The sequence below is a fragment of the Mercenaria mercenaria genome, unplaced genomic scaffold, assembly GCF_021730395.1.
Source record: "Mercenaria mercenaria strain notata unplaced genomic scaffold, MADL_Memer_1 contig_4203, whole genome shotgun sequence".
NCBI lineage: Eukaryota > Metazoa > Mollusca > Bivalvia > Venerida > Veneridae > Mercenaria > Mercenaria mercenaria.
The window spans coordinates 8,186-24,337 of record NW_026462415.1 but is presented as its reverse complement, the minus strand read 5'-3'; the positions used below and the strand labels follow the sequence as shown (position 1 = coordinate 24,337).

The following is a 16,152-nucleotide window of genomic DNA, read 5'->3' as shown; positions in this document are numbered from 1 at the left end:
TACACCGAGTTATAGATTTTATCTATCAGCCAGTAATCAAGTAAGGCTTTAAAACAGAATTTGTCATTCCTTTTCATTGAGGGACTTACATCTTTATTCAATTAGACTTTTCTTCAGATAAAATTACATATTCAAGTATACCTTAAACCTAAGCGAGAGCTAATGTTATAGATGAAATATCTACAAAAACAACCCGTAATGACAATTCTATGACAACTAGTCATAACTATTACTAGTAGAGCAATTACTTTAAACACTGGTTATACACGTCACAGGGTGAGACATATGTGCAGTCAGACCGGGATTCGAACCCAGGGCCTTGGAATACCCTTCAGATGCTCTACCGACTGAGCTACCCAGCCGCCTACACACTTTCTCCCCATTTTAATATGCAAGTCCTATACCATGATGCAAAAATTATATTCCAATGGACAAGTAAAATTTGTGAATTTATAAGCCCACGAAATATCTGTTATACCAAAAGCAGCTAAAGTTCATGCCCATGAAATAAAAAATAATTTTACAGTACCTGTTTCAATAGAAGTGTCCTTGTAAGAAATAAAAATGAAATATTTTCATACCTTATATATGACTTTTAATCTAATAAATGGCTGTGAACATGGCGAGGGTCCTCAGTGGACAAACACTGCCCTACATTTCAAATTTCAGCCTGTTAGTTATATGGAAATTAGAGTTGTTAAATGTTATATTTTCAGATCAAAACAAGTTGAAGTTGTCATTGCCTAATGGTGATGTACCTACAGCAAATCATGTTGCCTCCCCCTCCCCCAGTGATGGACCAGCCACACCCCAGCTCATGTCACCAGTTTTCAAGGTAGGCTTGTTTGTATCAGGTATGTTACTGATTTAGATTTTCAGTGTTCATGTCACCATTGTAAAATATGACAATGCTCTTGCAATTGGTAGTTTTAGCATCAGTTTCATGAAACAGGAGTTAGGGGAAAGGTAAACACAGAAGCAGTATTAAAACACAAAGCTTACTTAAATTAGTTTCAGAAACATTTATTTGATAAAACAAAAGGTATAGACAAAGCATGACGTTTTGGACTTCAAGGCTTTTCATAACATGACTTCATTACTTTGGCATAATTTTTCGTAACAGCTGTTTTCTGGATTGTTAATTCTAAAAATATATTAAGTTTTCATTGCAGGATAATTTCAGGAATTGATGCAAAATCCACAAAATTTAGTCATTTAAGAATTTTAATGATTTGCATTATTTCATCAAAACTTTCTGAACTTAGGGAATTAATTTTTTTCCTCAAAATTGGGGAAAAGATACTTTTAAGATGTATCCCTAAAAGTGTTGTTACCTTAGCTTGCACTGTAAAAAATGTGTTCATCTCTTCCAGAGAACTCCAGTGTTAGACATTACCAGGAAACCTCCACAGGTTGTTACGGAGGAGAAGTTGAGTCGTTTATGGCCACAGCCACAGAGCATTGAACAGCAGGAGGGATATCCCTTCCACATTAGAAAACCTGCCTTACCTGTCATGATCAGTGTTGCCACAGGGACTGGTAAGTATAAAGTTTGATGAAAGTCTGGTACATTAGCCTGCAAAAAGTGTGCCTCTTCCTTATACGCCAGTCACACATACGGCGCAGATAGCTACGTCTAGCCAAGGATAGAAATGTAGTAATTGGTATCGATCCGTACCTGAGCCGTACAGATTGGTACAGATTGATACGGATTACTACTTTGAGGTACGGCTCAGGTATGAATCGATATGGATTACTACGTTTCTATCCGTGGCTAGACGTAGCTATCCGCGCCATATGTGTGACTGGGGTATTAGTTACTGCTACATAATTTTTGGTAACTGAAAGAGTGCCTTTGTAATTAAATACCTAAACATCACAAAATTTGGAAATGATAAGCCTTCATTTTTTAAGTGCATTGACTTCACATGCATCATTTGATTGGTATAAGAATGTAACGAGTACCAACAAAATAAGTGTATCATAATTTTGTCATTCAATAAATTTTTCTGTTTATTTTCTGCCTGAATTTGCCCACCTTTTAGTGAGCTGAGATATATGTTTCTGTATTGGTCAGGCTTCAAAGGGCTTATATCTTTTTTTTTTTAAAAAAGCTGTGTTTTTGGATTAAAGAGGAAGTGTTGTCTAAGAATTAGGTGAGAATCTTGTAATGCACTTTTTGTAATTGTCACATGTATGCAGATATGCAATATTGAAAATGTACTTACAAATGAAATTGATTGCAAATAGGAAAGGATCACAGGCGTACAATTTTTGGGGCTATGCACTTGCACCACAGAGCGCATGCCAAAATATATCATGCCGTGACATGCACTGTAACCCAGCCTACCAGTATATAAAAGCCTAAAAATCCACAAATCTGCCATTTGAAACTGGTTAAAATGCATGACATGGTATGATAAACATCAGCATGTGGGCTCTTCAGTGCAGGTGCATAGCAAGAAAAAATGGGTGCTTGTGGTAAGGATGCACAAGTTTCAAGATACCCTAGTAATTTTGATTACTGCACAAGACTTTCTATGTGTGCCTTACAGCTTTGAGAGAAATCAAGAAAGTTTGGACTCTCCAGAAGGCAAGATTCGAAGGCATGAATCTGAAGCTGGCTTTAGAACCTTTCACGCCTCTCAGTGACATGGATGACCCACATATTGTATGCTGTGTCAGTGAGAGGCTTTGTCCTGGAAAAGGAGCTTATAAACTTACAGTTATGCAAAATCAGGTATGCAGTTTTATTTAATTTTATTTATTCCATAATAAGATGTTAGATAGTTAGATTAATTAAGTTAGATGAATGGTTCTTTAGGGGTTTAAACAGTAAATATGTGGTCATATTGAATGAAGGGCTTGTAAGACCCTAGACAAAAACTGGTCCTTACTGGATTCCACAATGTATTTTGTCAGAACAATGGTATGAGCTATAGCATTTTACCACTTTGCCTCTTGGAGAAAAGATGTTATTTGTTAGGAATAGAAATAGAAAGAAATATAGAATCTCATATAATTAATTCTGATTCTCCTGTGTTTTCAAAGTGTATAATGTAGCTATTTTGCAAGGAGCTTGGAATTAGTGGGTTTCACATGGTAAAGAAAATCTAAATTAGAATTTCACTTGCTATTTGAGCTTGGATATTATGGGGAAGTTCAACCTCAGATGTTAAACTCCCCACAAATAATGAATTATGATTGCACAGTATCTCTGATAGTCTGTAAAAGTGATATACATGTACTATCTACCATCCAGTTACCTTCACTGTTTACATTCATTACAGATAAAGGTCCTATCCAACAGCTGTACCAGTCTCCACTATGCAATATCCACCCTGGTGCAGTTGTTCAGGATGTACAGAGATGAGGAGAAAAATGAAATACAGATACCACAACTGAGAGTAAGTGCACATGTACTTGGCTTTTTATGAATGCTAGAAAAATTGAAGAAGTTTGAGAAATTTTGTTATTTCTATGTCAGAAACATAAGATATCTCAGTGTAGGACAAAACGTAGAACAGTTATGCTTAGAGTAGCATGTGGGTGATGGGGAAGGGGTACATAATATTGATCCTCAAGATTTTTTTTACTATTTGCCTCTATTAATAACAGTAATATAAAGAGTAATCTTTTTACAAAAAATGATCTGTTGCCTCACAAATATTGAAATCACAAAGACATTCAACTAACAATCTTACAATCAAAAATTAGTTGTCTTATTTACATTAGTCTGTAGTAAAGATGGGCGAAAAACAAAAGGAAAAGCTGTAGATTTGTATCTACAGCAATCATTAATCTACACTCTAGTCCAGTATACAAAGGTAATGAAGATGTGTATGTAAGGACTCTATTTGGGATCCCTGAAACACAATATCTAAACAGAAAACTTAAGGGATAATTCTACTTATTACTGTGAAATCCTTTAATTTCACGGAGTCGGAATTTCATGGTTTTGGCAAAAACTGTTATTTCAAGGGGATAGAAATTAAGGGATTTTTGAACTTTCGCAAATGGTTTGGAGTTTCGCTTGTTAATTGGAAAATAGTTTCTTTGAATGACATTCCCTTGCAACCATGAAATCTATGAAAAGTTGTCCTCCACAGATATAGATTATTTCACAGTACCGGTTTGTCTTTCAGTTGAAAGCGAATAGTAACAGTTCAGTAATAAGCAGAAGGGTTTCATTTAACCATCTTCCATTTGACATTAATTTAAATTTGTAATTGACTAGTGCATTTATTTTGACTTCAGATAGATGATTGGCCTGATTTGCCAAACAGAGGTGTATTGTTTGATATATCACAAGGAAGAGTTCCAAATAGGGTAAATACCTTCAAAGATCAATGTATTAAATATTTCAAGTGTCTGGACTAAGACTTGAAGCAGACATGGTTAAATATAGCTAAGAACTGTGTTAATCTTTTATTGATATTTGAATATTATATATTACTGTTAGGGCTTGACAAATTGTTTGAAAGAGAATTGTTCGTTGTTTGTTTTGGATTTAATGCAGTTTTCGACAATGTTTCAGTTACATAACTGTGGGTAGTTAACCTAACCAGTGTTCCTGTATTCAGTACCAGTACAAACCTGTTCTCCACAAGTAACTGCCAACTTCCCACATGAATCAGAGGTAGAGGAAGAATGATTTCAGACACGATGTCTTTTCTCAAATCGTGATGGAGAACATAAGGCCTACCCGGGGATCGAACTCACAACCCCGGCGATCCATAGATTTGTGCTCTCCCTATTGAGCTAACTGGACGTGAATGAAAATTGTCCAGCATGATGAGCTGGTTAGAGTTTTCACGCATCCTGTTGCAATTTGTAGTTGTCTTGCATTCCTTTAGGAAAAATATTTGTCTGCAACATCTAGTTTAAAGTGTGGTGAAAACGTAACTGTTGGAATATTTTCGTAGACAATCTAGCTAATGTGATCATAATGTCGTACCAAAGCAAATGGGACTTATTTAGAGATACTAACTACTGTTATCAGTTGGCTGAAATCCTGCAGCTACTCTGTGGCTCTGTATTCATTTAATTTATCATATTTTGAATCAAAATTGTACTCATCCTGCAGAACAAGCACAATTTCTTGTCCACTCGCCTTGAACTTACTTTTGCCTGTATTTATACACGACTGTGGAAACTTTATAGAGGAAAATTTTAGGAATGTTGAAATTTCAGTATTCTGTATGAATGACTCTTCCATATATTTCCTTATTTCAGGAAACGTTTAAGGAAACAGTTCTATCATTATCCTTACTTAAAGTTAATCAGGTATGACATGTCTTTGTTTTCTCTGTATGTCTTTGCCAATAACTGGCTGTGTCTCTTTATCCTTTATTGAACTAGTGGTTAAGGTTGTGTGATTGCTCACATACATGTATTCCATTCATTCGTGTCTGATTTCAAATCACTTTTCCTTTGCTGTAGTGTATTGGAACCCCACTAGGGATGTAGAATTATTTCATGTAAGGATGTCATACAGTAGTATGTGTGAGATTGGTTGATCTACTTTGAGTGCATGCATAGCCTGAAAGCTCTTTCAGAGGGGCACCTAGGGTCTTCCACCACTAAATCTTTAAAGAAGAATCTAAAGAACTTTTCTCTTGGCACACAACAGTTTTTGTAATGTTGACAGATGAAATTTCCACTTAGGGATAAAAAATAGGAATTTAAACTAAAGTACTTGAAGTCAGGCCAGTTTTTTTAGCCTATTGGTCAGCACAGCAGGTCTTGACTAAACTAAAATAACCACAGCAGAACATTTCTGCATAATATCAAACCTTTGTATTGATTTTGAACAAAATTTTTGCAACTAGCCTTAACTATACTACGTGACTGGTTCCTGTATTTCTTACCAGTACTCGAGCCTTCATAAAGTATTGTGTCAAATTCTGATGCCATTTAGATTTAAACCTGCAACCCCGAGATCAAGAGTTTGACCACTTTATCCGTTCACTCGTGTGCCTCCCTGATTTCTGTCTATATACTATACCATATATTAATTGGATTATAGAACATGGACATGTAGGTTTGGTTAGTATGAAAGTGGTATCTTTTATGCTCTTGTTTAAATTCTGAAATTAAGATTTAGTATACATAACAAAAATAATTCTTAACTTTTTAGCTCACCTGAGCCATAGGCTCAGGGTGAGCTTTTGTGACCGCTCAATGTCCGTCGTCTGTTGTGCGGTGTGCGTCGTCCCGTAGTCCGTCCGTCAACAATTTCTAAAAAAATCTTCTTCTTCAAAACCACTGGGCAGAAATACACCAAACTTCATAGGAATGATCCTTAGATGACCCCCTTTCAAAATTGTTCAAAGAATTGAATTCCATACAGAACTCTGGTTGCCATGGCAACCAAAAGGAAAAACTTAAAAAGTCTTCTTGTCAAAAACCAATGGCCATAAGGCTTTGATATTATGTATGTAGCATTATCTAGTGGTCCTCTACCAGGATTATTCAAATTATCCCCCTAGGGTCAAATATGGCACCGCCCTGGGGGTCACATGGTTAACATAGACTTATATAGGGAAAATTTTGAAAATCTTCCTGTCCAAAACCACAAGGCCTAGAGCCTTGATATTTGGCATGTGACATCATCTAATGGCCCTCTATATAGATTGTTCAAATTATGCCCCAGGGGTGAAAAGAGGCCCTGCCCCGGGGGTCCCAAGTTTTACATAGACTTACAATGTATATAGGAAGAAAATTTAAAAATCTTCTTGTCTGATAGTTCAAGGCCTAGGCCTTTGATATTTGGTATGTATTATTGCCTAGTGGTCCTCTACCAAGATTGTTCAAATTATGCCCCTGGGATGAAAAGAAGCCATGCCTGGGGTCATTTGTTATATGAGTTATATAGGAAAAAATACTTCAAAAATTATCTGATCATATTTCCTAGACTGTTTAATTATAATTACCTGATGACCCAAAGTAGGGGGTCATTTGACTGTGACCTTTAAGATACAGCCTTGAAATTTGGATGACATATACAGTTTTGCACACCAATCTTAAAACTGACTTTCAGTGACTGTGAACTACTGACCTACTTTCTTAATATTTTCACATCAGTTTGACATTTGAAACATGTAGCTCATATTACTCAGGTGAGCGATCCAGGGTCAACATGACCCTCTTGTTTCTCTATTTTTGCTGATCTTAATAAAATTTTGATAAAACTTGGCATCAGTATTACTTGTACAGTTACAAAGAGCTCAGCTGCATTAGAAACAGTGTTATGGCCACTTAAATATTTATTGATTACTTTTGAGTAATATATTTTGTAGCAACTTGAATAGAATTGCATTATTAATGAATACTAGGCTGTTTATAGCTCTGAGACATGTATTTTTTAATGACATAAATATTTCTGTAATCTATAAGTTGTGTTTACTATGTGATAAAATTATTTAATAAGGTATATGCATAACTTACATGTACTTGTTCTGTTACAGATCTATTTATATACAAGATTCAGGAATTTGGAACAAATAGTTTGGCAGGTGTATTACGGAATGGAGTAAGAAATTTTATTTTTATTGAATAGTTATATACTGTAGATTGAGTAGTAAACTGCAATTGTTTCAATTTTGTTGATACACGCAAATAATGCCACTTACATATTCAAAATATTTGGAGCGGTTGTCTAGTGGATAAGGTGTCGGCCGCTCAGTTCAGGGGTTGTGGGTTCGAGCCCCAATGGGGTCATGACCATGACTTCTCATATGACACTAGTAATCGTTTTTCCAGGATGCGGACTCGAGAGCGGTTCCAATATGCTTGAAGCTTTCATCACAATTGAGCTTAAACAAATTAGTATAAACTAAAATATTTTAAATATTAATAAGGATCATGTCACAAAACAGTTAACACAAATATTCAAATTACATGAATTCCTTACACAGTGAATAAAGTTGCTAACCTTGAAACTACTACATAAACATACACGAAAGTTATTCAAATCTACAGTACCATGGAAGGTTTTAGAATATAGTAGTATTACTCCAAAAGAGCATGCATAAGCAATATCATTTAACAGGAAAAGATTAACTTTTGAAGCTTTGAAGAAATGATAATCTAAATTTTGAAATAGATTTTTGAAAAACATGACAAGTCTGGTGGTTTATTCCCTTAAATCCTATCTACATTTTTCAGAGAGTTGACAGATCTGGATGAGTTTTGTCATGACTATGGTATAGAACTGATTCCTGTGTTAGAGGTAGCACCTTCCGTTCAGTATGATGATTTACAACAGATGTATGCCGTCTTCCAAGATTTCTTGACATGTTTTAGTTTTAATGAGTAAGTATATGGTACGCTCAAATATATGGTAAGCTCATACTGTAAAATCATTAATATTCGTGGGGGACTAATTTTTGTGGATTTCGTGGTTCAGTCAATCCACGAAATCTAATCCCAACGAACAAGTAAAATTCCCATTCATTTTATGTTAAAATGTTGAAATCCACGAATTCGTATCCCCACGAAATTGCCGTTTTGACCAAAACCACAAAATTTCATGCCCACGAAATTAAATGATTTCACAGTATATGCAATTGACATGGCACCATATCTGCTTCATTTGGACTGTAGAACTGATCCCTGCTTTATATATATACAGTGTAGGATCCAAGGTAATAAAATTGCATTCTGAAACCAATCACAAAACTCAGGTATCTGATTGGTTGTTTCTGAGAACAGTTTGAGCCACGCCATGAGAAAACCAACATAGTGGTTTTGTGACCAGCATGGATCCAGAGCAGCCTGCGTGGTCAGGATTCATGCTGTTCGCTTTCAAAGCCTATTGCAATTGGAGAAACCGTTAGTGAACAGCATTGATTCTGACCAGACTGCGTGGATGCGCAGGCTGGTCTGGATCCATGCTGGTCGCAAAGCCACTATGTTGATTTTCTCATGGCGCAGCTCAATTTATGATTGACCAATTGATATTTTAAGATCTCACACCACAATATGTGGGTTAGTCACTTAAAAACATTTGATAAGGATCTTCTATATTTGAAGTAAAGACACTGGATGTTTAAAAACAGTCTAATCACTAGTGTAATGAAACTGAATAAAGTGAATATATTTTTACTGTGAAAAAGCTGTTGTCTATCAATTTGCAAAATAAAAATGACAGGAATTTACACTAGTATATTTACTGTATGAATGTACTTTCCAGATTTGTAAGCGTAGGTCCGAGACTTAGTACCTTCTTGCTGGATGTTGACGAGGACAATGAGCTCAATGTGTCCGACTGTGCTACCATGTTACCTGTACGCTCGGACCAGACCATTCAACTGTATGGCTACCCGCTACATGACCTCAACCCCAATACCTTGTCACAACTACACCCCCACTATCTTGTTTTTAATGAATATGGAGTGCAGGTTTGTAATCCCTTCCTGTTTTGCTAATGCATCCCATTCATTTCAGAATACGGTCGCTGGGAGATAAGCAGTTTTCAAAATAGGGGCGCTTTCTGGTATTTGTTAGAAAAAATGAAAGAAAAAAGAACATTCTGTTTGAAAACAGTTTCTACTTGAAAATGTGTATTTGGATGTCTGGAGTGATTGTTGTTTACTTCTTAGAATTTTTGAATTAAAATTTTAATTAAGATTTTAAAATGTGTATTTTTTTTTTTATTTAAAGATGAGGGTTGGGGTTCATTAGGGAGGGCTCTTGCAATATTTATTTATTCCTTCAGTATATTGTAATTTTGTAATCTTTGGAATTTCATTACCGAAATTAGAAATGTTATAGTTTTAAAAAATGTTGATCTTTCAAAATTATGTTGCATACATTTTATGTTTAACTTAGATAAAGCAGTTTTGTTTATGATTTTTGTGGCCATCACATTGTTTGCATTTTTCTTTCAGGCCACTCATAATTTTACAGAGATCTGCAAGCCATTATCAAAGCAAGGGTGAGTTTGTACTTAAATCATTTAAATTTTTATGTTTAGGTAAGTTAGACTATCACACTTAGCTTTCCTGCTTGTCAAACCAGTAAGTAACAATGTTGCTTTGAAAATCCAAGAGTGGCCTTTATTAAAAGGTTGTCTTTATTGAAAGATATAAAAATAAGCAGAAAATAAAACAAATAGTCTTTGATAGAGTTTAGTGGTCTCTAAAGGTGCTCTTTAGCACACTCAGGCTTGACAGTATTTATTAAATATTGATGATTTCTTTCTGAATCCCTTACCAGTATAATTAAACCTCTGATAAAGGCAACCTTTAAACAGAAGATACCGTTTTCTTAAATTCACCTGTTATATTCTGATTTAAATTTGTGTGTGTGCGTGCGTGTGTGCGTGCATGCATGTGTGTGTGTTTCCAGGAAATTTACCCTAACCCTTTTAAAAAACATAAAGATCAGCTGTAAATGAAGTCCTGTTTCAACTCCTCCAAATATGGTCTTTGTATGCAGGCTTGATGATATACTATGTGTTTTGTGACCAGCTGCAGTCATATCATGTTTATTACTTTACACTTCAGTTTTTTATTATTATGCATATATTTTTACATATTCATTACACAAATACATGTTTATTACAGAATGAGTTACTTGGTATGTCCAGGTACATCGGCATGGAACAGTTTAGCCGGTTGTCCGGAGGCGGCCATTACAAATGTTTATAATGCCGTAAAGTGTGCACTATCTGATGGTGCCATAGGGATAATGGTGTGTAATTGGTCTGGCAAGGGTCACATAACTCACCTTCCATTCTGCTGGCCAGGATTCCTGATGGGGGCGGGGCTAAGCTGGAATGCTGATTGTCATTGGGTAAGTATAGAAAACAGTCTGAAAGACAATAATTGCTTTTTAAATAGGGAAAAAGGTGATTTATTTTTTCATTGATTTATATTTTAAACCTGATATATATAGCTGCTCAGTTATTGGGGCATATTTAAAGCAGTTTGTAAATTGACGATTACTGCATATCATAGATATTACACATTAAATTTTGGTTTATGTAAATTTTTTCATTTGTAATAAATGTATCAATTTAGCTGCTACACAGTGATTTATATCTGGTGGTGACTAAAATTAAATGAGTTTGGACTTGCATCAATGACTTAGTCTCCAAAATTAAACTCTGATAAAGAAATAAATGTTCCATTGACTTTATCTTCTGAAATCTGATATTTAGGAATTCATGTTTGCATGAAAAAGTCTTGAACTTAAACTAACACACTCTGAAAAAAATTCATTGTGAATTTGTATCAATTTTGTTTCAGGAGTTTTGCCTAGGAAATTTAGAAGAGTTACTTAACCTTCATATATTTCGTGCAGAGAAAGGGGTTATAGGTCATGCAATAGTGGAACTGGGTAGAGCCGAAACCTACCTTGTTAGGTGTGCTAGGTGTCAAACAGGTAGGTTAACAACAGCAATAATTGTACAGTAAAAGCCTGATCAGTCAAGGTCTCAAGAAATGAACAAAATACTTGGGTTATCCAGGATTTCAAGTGATAATATAAATAAAAAAATAGAATGGCCAGGGACCACATTGATTTCTCAAGTGAGTCCAGGAGTTTGAGTTATCCATGCTTGAGTGAGCTGTGTTTCATTGTATTAAACACATTACCTAAAGTATAGTTCCTCAAAATCTATGAAAGTAATGAATTGTCGTTTACGTAAAAGACTTGCAATAAACAATTGATTATACTGGCAAAGGTATTAATCATGTACAAAATTACGTCACGGCTAAAGTGGTATACAGTGTATCATATAATTGTAAAATGTGTCAAATATGTGAATGATTTGGTTATGTATCTGGAATATCGCTTGAAGTAACAGCAGTGTTGGAAATTTCAAAAGTTTAACCCTGCAGAAAACTTACGATTTTACAGTAATTGATAATAATGTTTTCAACAAAATATGATTTACTATATTTTTTTCCAGGTGATGATTGTTCCGACTTACCATCAGACAATGGCTCATTGCTGTATCAATTCCTTCTAAACCCTGACAACTCCATCATAGAAAATCTCACTCCAGAAATTCTACAGGTTACATTGCTTTATTCGTACTATTTTATACATATATTCATGTGATATGGAACTGTTTTGCTAGATGTTAAAGAAATTAAATTTTCAGACAGTTTTGCAACTGTTCTTGCAATAAACAATTGTTTATAGGTCAATGTACTAAATTTTACTTTTGTCTTCTATATAAAAAAATAGTCCTGCAGTACGTAATCCTTCTTCCGCTATGTGACTATGACCTCTCTGGCTGAGTGTAGGGTGCTCTATGCTTCGGGAAACGTTTATGTTTTACAGCTGTTTTCATTGAATCTGTGCAAAATCACTCACATTTTCATTTTCTTCTATTGGAATGGAATTGATTTGCTCTCTAGTTATAGAAGCAAATGTCTGTAAAAAATAGTGTTCTACAGTACAACCTTTGCTGATAACCACCTCCAGATAATATTAAGACCTTCACTATAAAACCTGCATATAGAGGCTACTGTCAGGTCACCTTCGGGTTTAATCATAAGTAGGGTAAATTTACCTTTCGCTGGAGACCACCTAGCAGGTTTTACTGTTAAAGAAAGTTTTAGCTACCCTTACAATTTCAGGAATATGACTATTAAAGTAAATGACGACTGTCATGTATCTGAAATAGTGAAACCATATTTGAATTGTTTCTGTTTAAATTTTGATAGAGAGTGAATCGACATGTAAGGAAATGCCAGAATGAATTGAAAACAGCAGAACTCCAGTGTACACAGGGTGCTAGTATAGTGGCAGAACTACAACATACATGTGATCTTATGTTATTGGCTGTGAAGTGAGTACTGACATAAAATGTGTTCTTTTTGATTGGATTGAGTAAGACTAGTAATAAATGCATTTTCATTTATTGTCTGCGAAGTAACATCGAAATGACTGTATTTTCATTGATTCAGCTTGTAAACTGTAGCATGCATATGTTCTAATACATTGTATTATTGACTATGGAAAATATAGACATACATAGACTTTGATCTTATATTATTGGCTGTGGTATAAGTATAGGTAAAGGCGGTTTTCCACTGTGTTCCTTTATCAATTTGTCCTAGTGTGTTTGCTTTGTGTGAGTGTGTGTGTTGGTCATGTGCATGTACACATGATGGATTAATGTTTGGTGAGACTGCATAGTCCCCTACTTGTTCACCTGCGGGGACTATAAGAATGCCCTCCGTCTATCCATTCGTCTATCTGTCTGCAAATCTGGATCCTGGGATTACTCGAAAAGTGTTCAAGCCAGGTTTATAAAACTTGGTTATGTATATAGAGGGTTATATGTAGATAATGCACGTACATATCTTATGCTTGTAAGTCAAAGGTCAAGGTCACTATCGAAAGTCAAGTGAAAATTGTTTTTGCTCCATAACTTTTACAAACATTGATTATCTTAAGTCTCAATGTGTCTAAGTAAAAATCTTAAATAAAAAAGTAATCATGCATTACACATAAATGATAAATGAGCCGTGCCATGAGAAAACCAACATAATGAGTTTGCGACCAGCATGGATCCAGACCAGCCTGCACATCCGTGCAGTCTGGTCACGATCCATGCTGTTCGCTTTCAAAGCCTACTGCAATTAGAGAAACTGTTAGCGAACAGCATGGATCCTGACCAGACTGCGCGGATGCTGGTCGCAAAGCCACTATGTTGGTTTTCCCATGGAGCGGCTCAAATAAAAACAATGAACAAAACACATTTCAAATTGTTAATATGCTCACAAAAAGTACAAAAAAATGTATTTGCCAAAAAGCATCAAATACCATTTTAAGCTGAATTTCGCTTATCTCTAAGTAAAATGCATTATGATTATCTTAGTGGGACACACAAAAGTTCCTCATAATGAGAAAATATGTCAACTTATGACCTATGCTTTTCAGTTTAAGGTCAAGGTCACTGTTTAAAGACAAGTAAAAATTTGTTTTTGACCTTTGGCATTAAATTGCATTGGAGGACTGGTATATTACTACACAGAAATATTTCCCATGATTAAACTATTTGTCATGCACTTGACCCGTCAAGGTCAATGTCACCACTGAATGTCTGGTAAAACTTTGTTTCAGCTCCATAACTTTGTGTGCATGGATGGATTACCCTAATACTGCACACAAATGTTCCCCTTGATGAGACACAGTGTCATGTACATCTATGCTTATATGTCAAGGTCACCATTGAAATTTGAAAATCAGTAATTTTTGTTTCTTATCTCCTAAATGTTTTGAAGGATTTTTAGTCTTAACACTGTTGCCAACAACCACAAGGGACAAACACTATCTTTAAAGTAAATGTAGAAACTTATGTACCAATGGACTGAGCATTTTACTTTGTGAGAATCGAAATTTAACTTAAAATGATCCTTGCTGTTTGTTTGCATCACATGTACATTTTTTTTGTACTTTATGATAACAATTCGAAATGTGTTTTGTTCATAGCTTTTATTTACTGTTTATGTGTAATGCAGGGTCACACTTCTATTTAACAAACATTTTTTTACTTAGATATATTGAGACGTAACTTTACAGGACTTTAACGGATAAGACTTTAAATTACTTTGATATAACTAAACTCACATGAAAATTGATTTGGTGCAGTATCTTTTATGAGTTGCTGAATGTAAATTACAGTGAGGTATATAAAAAGAACCTGCTGTTATCATTAGTTATATCAGGAGACGTACTGGTTTTGTCCAGTCCATCCATCTGTCCACCACACTTCATTTATGATCAGTATCTGGAGAACATTTTGACCTAGAACTTTCTAACTTCCTAGGGTGATAGGGCTTACGAAGAAGATGATCCCAATTGTTTTTAGGGTCAAACCATCAAAGGTCAAGGTCACAGGGCCTCAAGATGGAAAAGGTTCTCGATCGATAACTTGAGAACCGCTTAAACCAGAATGATGAAACTTTATAGGATAATTGAACATCTAGAGTAGATGACCCCTTTTGATTTTAGGATCGCTCTATCAGAGGTCAAGGTCATAGGGGCCAGAACATGGAAAACCATTTCTTATCAATAACTTGTCAACCACTTAAACCAGAATGTTTGAAACTTCGGTTGACTAGACATTTGTAGTCAGATGACCTCTATGGATTTAGGGTCACTTAATTAAAAGTCAAGGTCACAGGGGCCAGAACATGGAATTGCTTTTCCTATAAATAACTTTACAACCATTTGAACCTTCAAACTTCATAAAGGTCACAAGGGTCTGAACATGAAAAACAGATTTTCGCTTATATCCTCTATTGACTTCTTGCCTGGTATTATTACTATGCTTTTGGGGAGACATGCTCTGTTACACAAAAGCTTCTTCTAGTTAAGTAGTTTCTGACCTCTTGATAAGCATCTGTGCTGATGTCACTAGCTGATAAACTAGTTCCTGATTAGCAGAACTGCAGCATATCAATTTTAAACATTTGTTCGAACTTCTTAAAAAGTAACTGATGACAATGAAATCTTTAACACACAATATTTCTATTACAGAATAGGAAGAGCTTTGGTTGTATCAGGACGAAATCCGAGTACACAAGCAGGTTGTAGTGTTGTCAATCTTGGTATAAGCAACCTTCCACCAACTGTGAAAACAGATCTAGCAAACAGGTACACTTGTCCTTCTTAGAGTGACTTAATTTTACACTAAAAGTAAATATAGACACACCTATTTACTGTGATAATCTGAAATGCAATGCACAGATTCTATTATTATTTCCCCTTTGAAAAATAGATGTTATATTGTTTGCTCCTTGTCAGTTGGTCGGTCAAGCTACAAACTGCTCAGTTTCACAAACTAGAATGATTGCCTGTGGTCAGTAGATGACCCATTTTATTTTGTGGGGTCAGTATGTTAAAGGTCAAGGTCACAATATTCCTAAGACTGAAACTGGTTCCCCTACAATAACTAGATAATACTTTGGCATACAATTAATTATCAAACTTTATGGGATGATTGCCTGTGGTCAGTATATGAATTATGTTACTTTGGGCTTCAATAGGTGAAATGTAATGGTCACTGTGACATTGAGACTGAAAATGGTTTCTGCTCAATAAGAAAAAAACTCTTTAACCTAAAGTTCTCAAACTTTATAGGATGAATGCCTGTGGTCAATAGATAACCAATTTTGTTTTGGG

The 16,152-nt window shown here is 35.2% G+C and overlaps 1 protein-coding gene across 1 annotated transcript; it reads left to right on the top strand.

Annotated features, from left to right (window-relative positions):
* Nucleotides 1-607: 607 nt before the first annotated feature.
* Nucleotides 608-15,853, top strand: LOC128553692 (uncharacterized). Its single transcript, XM_053534868.1, has 15 exons — nt 608-835; nt 1,374-1,539; nt 2,556-2,740; nt 3,291-3,407; nt 4,258-4,329; nt 5,236-5,286; nt 7,470-7,534; nt 8,170-8,316; nt 9,197-9,404; nt 9,894-9,940; nt 10,572-10,800; nt 11,256-11,391; nt 11,921-12,027; nt 12,684-12,808; nt 15,508-15,853. The coding sequence occupies exons 1-15, from the start codon at nt 608-610 to the stop codon at nt 15,641-15,643; spliced, it is 2,019 nt and encodes a 672-aa protein (XP_053390843.1). The 3' UTR covers nt 15,644-15,853.
* The last annotated feature ends 299 nt before the right edge of the window (nt 15,854-16,152 follow it).

Bases quoted from the DNA above. Each gene is read 5' to 3' on its own strand.
- LOC128553692 (XM_053534868.1), top strand. From the start codon at position 608: ATGGCTGTGAACATGGCGAGGGTCCTCAGTGGACAAACACTGCCCTAC. The intron at 9,405-9,893 runs GTTTGTAATCCC...TTTTTCTTTCAG, and splicing joins TTAATGAATATGGAGTGCAG to GCCACTCATAATTTTACAGA. The intron at 10,801-11,255 runs GTAAGTATAGAA...ATTTTGTTTCAG, and splicing joins GGAATGCTGATTGTCATTGG to GAGTTTTGCCTAGGAAATTT.